At 43.2% G+C, this 6865-nt stretch overlaps 1 protein-coding gene across 1 annotated transcript in view; it reads right to left on the bottom strand.

The window, feature by feature from the left end:
* Positions 1–947: 947 nt before the first annotated feature.
* Positions 948–6865, bottom strand: part of GAB3 (GRB2 associated binding protein 3) — a 54183-nt gene continuing 48265 nt past the window's right edge. The window contains exons 9-11 of the mRNA XM_017864374.1: positions 5578–5694; positions 3889–3999; positions 948–2593 (exon numbers count right to left, since the gene is read on the bottom strand). Coding sequence (XP_017719863.1) covers positions 2522–2593; positions 3889–3999; positions 5578–5694 — 300 coding nt within the window. The 3' untranslated portion in view covers positions 948–2521. The remainder of the gene's footprint in view (positions 2594–3888; positions 4000–5577; positions 5695–6865) is intronic.

Raw genomic sequence — 6865 nt, 5'->3', positions numbered from 1 at the left:
TAGAGGTGTTTGACCATGAAACAAAGACCAAACAACAGTGCTTACAAGCAAAACGGCTCCCCTAAAGCAGAGGGAACACGTAGAGTTATTGTTCCGCCTTTCCCACTGAGGTCCGCTCGGAATCTGTGTTTATATGTGGCGGCAGAGTGGGGTCAAGATTCATTTTATCCATCTGGATCATTTTGTCCACCTGATCACCCTGCACAGCCATCCAGTCCCTGCGGCTCTCCAGCGTCCATGTATGTGAGGGTCTGAGTCTCTCAGTTGGCCTTATGGGCCAACCTGCTGTTTCTGTGGGTCGGAGACTTGGTCTAGAGTATGTGTGTAGGAAAAAAGTGTTCATGATTGGCCTCGTACTTCACCAGGGGTGACGCATTTAATGCGGCTTTTTGTCCTTTCTCTCTGCCCCAGGATCCCCCAGGCCTGTTCTCTCTATGCCTTTGGTCTGTTTCCCCCAAATCTGAGCCCGTCCCCTCCCTACTTTGTTTGTCCCTTCCTTGCTTCATGGCCTCGACATGCCACTGACCCAGCACCCAGGGCATCTGGGAGACTCAGCTATGGAGAAAAGGGAGGTGGTGGCAAAAGAGACGCCTGCTGAGGACAGGCAGGCCTAGGGCAGTTGCCTTCTCATGCAAGTAATCATGAAGGTCATGTTATACATGGTGTCAGGGAGAGCAGCTGATTTTAGTGTCAATTATAAAAGCTAGTTTCCAACGAAGAAATAAAGAAAATGACAAGATATGGTTTGGCTGAGCCGAAGCAGTATTGATTACAGACACCTGCTCAACTGTTTGCAGTGAAATAACGCGCACGTGAGTCAGGTTAAGTTTGTTGTACTTCAATGTAAAAGTGGTTATGAAGTCCATTTTCAAATATTCAGCTTTTAAAACATGATCCTTATTTATATTGGATGTCATCACTTAAATAAAAAAGAACTTAAGTCACGATTCCTCCTTATAAGACTTTTATTAATGCCAGAAATGAAACAGTAAAACAAAATGAATTTGAAAATCAGTGTGATTGGGGTGCAGAGATGGTATGAACAGGGACTGAGGAAAAGCCAGGTCTGAGGACAGCCTTCAGTTTCAACTTGGAACTTTTAAAGGTCATGATTCAGCTGATCCTGTGAAGTGGACTGTGCGGTGGGCAGGTCGCTTCGTGCCTTTAGAGCCAGGCTGTGTGCTGGACCTCAAGGCTCTTCCTTCCCCAAGGAAAGCTTAACTCCCAGTGCTCCTGGGTTTGTCACCTTCTGGACTTGCAGGCTTGAGACCCTTGGGTCCCCTGTCCTGCACTGGACAACTCCTGACTGGGAGGAATTTTCTAACACGATGAGACAGAAGAAAATGAAGCAAAAAGGAGCTACAGAAAACAAAGTGGGGTTAATCGCTGCGCTGCCGTTATGCTGACTCCCACATCTGTAGGTCTCTGCGATCATTTCTGCAACAAACATCAGGCCCTTGGTCAGAAACATAGCTCTCTCTCATACACACACATCGATCATCTCCACCAAAAGCAATCTTTTGACTTATGGTACCTTTGCTGGTGTCAGCTCAAAAACTACCTGTACTTTGTTTCCTTGAATCATTATGCTTTTGCATAGCCATCCTCTAACAGTTATCAAAGCAGGACATAATTGCATACACTCTGGAAATGAGGGGTGAGTCACCATTTTCAAAATTAAAATTTTAAAATTCTGACCCCTATCACCTTCCACACCTTTAATGCAGAGAGTGCCTATTCAGAGCATTCCATTTTTCAGTAATCACATCCAAACAGGTCACACTACCCATGTGTGTATTTCTTCATGCTATAAATACATTTCTGGAAATGTTTTGTAGAAACAGATTTCTTTTCTTTTTTGGGGGGGTCAATTGAGTGACATTTCACTACTGACATAATTTCAGCTATTCTTTTCTATCTCCAGTCTGGTGTGCTTCTTGACACTTGGGCCTACAATTTATTTCTGCATCAGCCTTTGTCAGATCATCAGTGACCCTAACACAAGTGCTCCACACATGGGAACTGGCAGTTTGAAGCCCTGGTTTCTTGCCTGAATCTCTTTGCAAGTCACATGGGGAAGAAGGCAGCTCCTCACCGGCTTTGGCTGTGTGTGGTGATGCAGAGCTGGCTGTGGGGCTTAGGGAGTGGGGAGCCCTCTCCTTGCTCTGTCCAGGCTCACTAAGGACTCTGAACTCAGTTAAAATACTTAGAAATTTTCCCCCACTTTGTCCAAGGAAGAAAATAATGTCACCAGAACCTGCTTCTTTGAAAATCAATATGGCTTCTTTGAAAATCAAAATGACTTCTTGTATGGTCTGAAAAAAGATGACTTTGGCATTTACTTACCTGTGGGGTGACTGGAAATCCTGAAATCCTGTAGCAAAGTCTACAACTGCCCCAACTGCACTGACTATCATGGGCCTGACTGCCAATTTGATCTATCCTCATAAAAAAGACAAAATCTCAGTCAGAATGCAGGACCAGTATCTGCTTAGTTTCCAGCTGTAGGTGCTCAGAAGGATCAAGAACAGACATGAAATAACATTTCATGCCCAACTAACACCTTCATTCTGGGTCTCCTGGACCCCAGGACCTGTAAAGGAAGGGGTGACATGACACCCTCATTATAAAGTGGGAGTGTTTGTACTCTCAGTACCTAGTTACTTCTCAAGCAGAGGGGAGCAATTGGCTGGGAAACCTAAGAATGGAATTCATAGGTTTTCCTGGTCATTTTCTCTATCACTCCAAAGCTTGGGCCCATCATAGGATAGCCAGGGACAACCTACGCCTTCCCCAAAGTGGTAAAAATTCCTCTGCTAGCATTAGCCAGCTCACAGGGAAACACACTGCATAGGGGACCATGAGAATGGCCTTCAGACTGACCATCAGTAGGTATTTCTAATTGTAACTACTGATGATAGAGTTCCAGTTGAACATCGCACAAAGAAACCGTCACTTGACATGCACACCTTTCAAGTATCAAAACACCTGTTCAGATCCCTACTCATTTTGTGTCTGCAGGTGTTTCCCACATGTCTCCAAGGCTCACCCAATTAATCCATTTTGTCAAAATCCTCAGAGGAAGTATGAGGTAGAGGAATGAGTTTGCAATTGGCAGCCTGGACAACTGTATTCTAAGCCGGACTCTGGGTCTTGGCTTTGTGATAATCTTGGGCAAAGCATTCCCTCCTCTAGTTCTCAGTGTTCTTTTCTTCAAAGTGGCATCAACGGTCTCTTCCATGCCTATCTTCCAAGGTCTTCTGGAGAAAACATGAGACGGTGCATGGGAAAAGACCAAGAGCAGCAGAATACCTGGCTACAGGTAGCTGCTTAATTGCAATGTCCTTAGAGCCACCAGTGTCATCTGATATACTTATCTCAGAGCCTGAGATCCATTGCCCCTGTCACTTGTCTTTCTTTGGGGATTGACATGACTAGTCTGCTGAAGTCCTTGGAGTAAGATTTTGCCACCATCACTGGGCTTGATCTCCTCAACTGTCTTCAGAGGCTGGAACAAGATGGTCTCCAGAGGCCCCTTTGCTAGGATAATTTATCATTCTCATTGAAGCACAGGAGACAGGTCAGAATTTCAGGTATTGGAGTCAAATGATAAAATCCTGTTGGTGGCAACACTCACTCCAATCTTTGCTCCGATAAGACGGGGGGAGGCTAGATTCTCTCAGAGCCCCCTCAGGAAGGCAACTGCTTCCTTCTTTTGTTCCTTCAATGTATAAAGAGGTCTTCTTTCCTAAAGGTTCTGGCCAAGACGTTGAAAACTACACATTCTCTCTTGGTTTTGACCTGTGTTGACCATCAGTGTGTTTTTAGTTGAAAAGAAAAAAATAGAAAAAACTCAAACTGAGCCCCAAGTTTCCCTGTTTCTCATACTTTGGATTGCCTCTCATCCGTCCACTCCTGTTTTGTGCTCTGGAGAGCCTGTGTCTTCTGCTCATCCACTTGGACATAGTCTACTCTTTGTTCTTCTGAAAGGAGAAGTTTCTGAAGAAGGAGAACAAAAAGGTTTTCATTACATCTAACTTAAAATGTCAGGAAAATGTTTACCCTTTTGTATTAAATTACATTGTTAAATATTTGTTGCCCTTTTCTTTGTGTGGAAGCTTTATACTTTGTATATGCGCGTGTGTGTGCACAAACACGCGTTGTTTCCCTCAACTTTGCTCTAGCCACTTGACTTGCTTTGACCAATATAATGTAAGTGGAAGTGACATGGCCTGGCATGGTGGCATGTGCCTGTAATCCCAGCACTTTGGGTAAGAAATACCTGAGACTGGGTAATTTATAAAGGAATCTTTATAATTGGGTATTTCTTCATAGCAGCATGAGAATGGACTAATACACAGGCCAAGGCAGGAGGATCACTTGAGCCCAGGAGGTCAAGATCATTTTTTATTAAAAAGATAAAAAACAGCTGTGGGTGATGGTGTGCAACTGCAGTCCCAGCTACTTGGGAGGCTGAGATGGGAGGATACCTTGAGCCCAGGAGATCGAGGCTGCAGTGAGCTATGACCATGCCACTGCACTCCAGCCTGAGTGACAGAGTGAGATCTTGTCTCATGAAAACAAAACAACAATAACAAAAAGGAAGTGACATGTTCCAATCATAAGGAGAAAAGAGGTATTCTGTGATTCTGCAATCTCTCTTTTTCCTCTGCCAGGAAGCCAGCACACTTCAGATGGGGGCTGCTTCTCTTGCCTGGGCCCTGGACTGGAGATGACCTGGAACACAAAGGCTCTGGCCTGCAATAAAAGAGCCTTTGTGTTGAAAGTAGATGAGATTTGGGGGTTGTTTGCTTTGAGTGCATAGTCTACCAAAACTGACTAATGCTCCTTTTATACTTATTGCTCCCACCCTTCTTAACAGCTTTTCTCCAGTCTCATATCAGGTTTTTGGAATGATATTAAAAGCAGAAAAGAAGTAGGAGTTACCTCAGCAAAAGAGTAGGAAAGTCCTCCATTGTTTCCCATGCACTCATTCCTTACGCTGTACAGTGGGTGATACTAGTTCACAGCTATGATGACTTACCTGTATTAACTCAATTAATCCTCACAACAGTCCTTGACATAAGTGCTGTCATTTCTGATTTCCATTTTTCAGATGAGAATTCTACCCAAAGGGGTAGCTGCCCAACTTGGCATTCAAGGCCCCTTACTAAGGGGTTCCACTTCCAACTTACAGTTCTTTCCACTGCTCCCTCAGGTCTAACCAAACTAGGCTGCTACTTGTTCCCTAAACAGGATGTTCCTACACCTGGAGGGTCCTCTGCCTCACCCTCATTTCTGCCTGAGACATTTTTCTATAAACTTTATGGTCCAAATTTTGAAGTGTGAATATCACATCTATTTATACATATACACACAAAGAACACACCCTAGAAGGAAATACACCAAGATTTCATTCTGTCTGGGAGATGGGATTAGGGCTGATTTTAATATTCTTCATTATACATGTCTGCATTTTTCACACTTTCTAAGGAGAATATGCATGATTTGATCGTCAGAAAAGTCTACGCAGAAATGGAATCACCTGGGGATTCTCAGACGCAAAGCCCTTCCTACCTGCTGCATGGGGGCTGGTGATGCTGAATTGAAGTCCAGGGCCAAATAATCTAGGCTGAATTTCTTTGTCCACGTAAAAGCACCACTGCTCAGGGAACTGGTTGTTCGGTGCTCCTCCTAGGAACCAACATCGCAGGAGTCAGGTTAATGATGTCTATCTGGGTTGCTCAAGGGAAGGAGGACAAGTTGTGGCTTCACCCAAGCAGATGCCGTCATATCGTAACAGAATAGTCTGATGAGACCTGAGTCAATCAGCCTGCATATCTGAGTGAGAACTGTAATTTCAAACAGAACATAGCCAATCTGGCCTTCACAATGAAACTATACCATCATTCACCATGGGAACAGTATGCCAAAATTCACTCAAAAAGGAATTTGCTTCACGAATCTGACAGGCCTATGACACTTTAGAGATTAAACCCTGACGAGATCAACTATACATATTAAAGTTCTCGTGAAGGCATCCCAAATGCATTTAAATATAATTTGCACAATAGAGTTATAACACAGATGAAACTCAGGGCCCAGCTTCAGAAGTGAAATGCTACCGATCTATATCTTTGAAGCTGTTTCCCCTCTACCATCTTTCCTTCTCCTCCCAAGAGGTAAAGCACTATCTTGAATTTTATGCTTACCACTCCTTTTACTTTTAAATATAGTTTTATGAGTATGCAAGTATCCTTAAATAACAGACTATTTCCTTTTGCCTGTTTTTGAATGTCATATCAACAGAATCACATTGCATACATTTTGGGTGGCTTCAGTTTTGTGTTCAATATTAGGTACTCCACATTCACTTGTGTTGTTGCATTAGCCCTATTTCACTCATTTGCACTGGGTCAGATATTCCATTGTATGACTTATTTAACCATTCTGCCATCAAAGGATATTTGAGTTGCTCCCAGTTTGGGGGCTATTACAAGCAATGCTGCCATGGACATTCATGCACCTGTGGGAGAGATTCCAGGGCATTTACTTGGGAATAGAATCACTGGGTTATAGAATATGAGCATCTTCAACTTTACTAAACATCACCAAACTATTTTCCAGAGTGAACCAATCTACACGTGTACCATCCTGGTCAACATTTGGTATTGTCAGACGTTTTAACATTTTTCCTACCTGAGACAGGTAAAATGGTGTCTTACTGTGGTTTGGTTTTCCATTCCCCTGATTATTAATTAGTATGAGTACCTGTTCATATGTTGAAAGGTCATTTATTTCTCCTCTGTGAATTGCCTGTTTGGGTTTGTTTTGTTTTTTGGGTTTTTTTTTTTTTTTTTTTTTT

Source organism: Rhinopithecus bieti, unplaced genomic scaffold, assembly GCF_001698545.2.
Source record: "Rhinopithecus bieti isolate Rb0 unplaced genomic scaffold, ASM169854v2 scaffold_76809, whole genome shotgun sequence".
NCBI classification, from domain to species: Eukaryota; Metazoa; Chordata; class Mammalia; order Primates; family Cercopithecidae; genus Rhinopithecus; species Rhinopithecus bieti.
The sequence above is the reverse complement of the archived record's forward strand: the minus strand, read 5'-3'. Positions and strand labels throughout refer to the sequence as shown.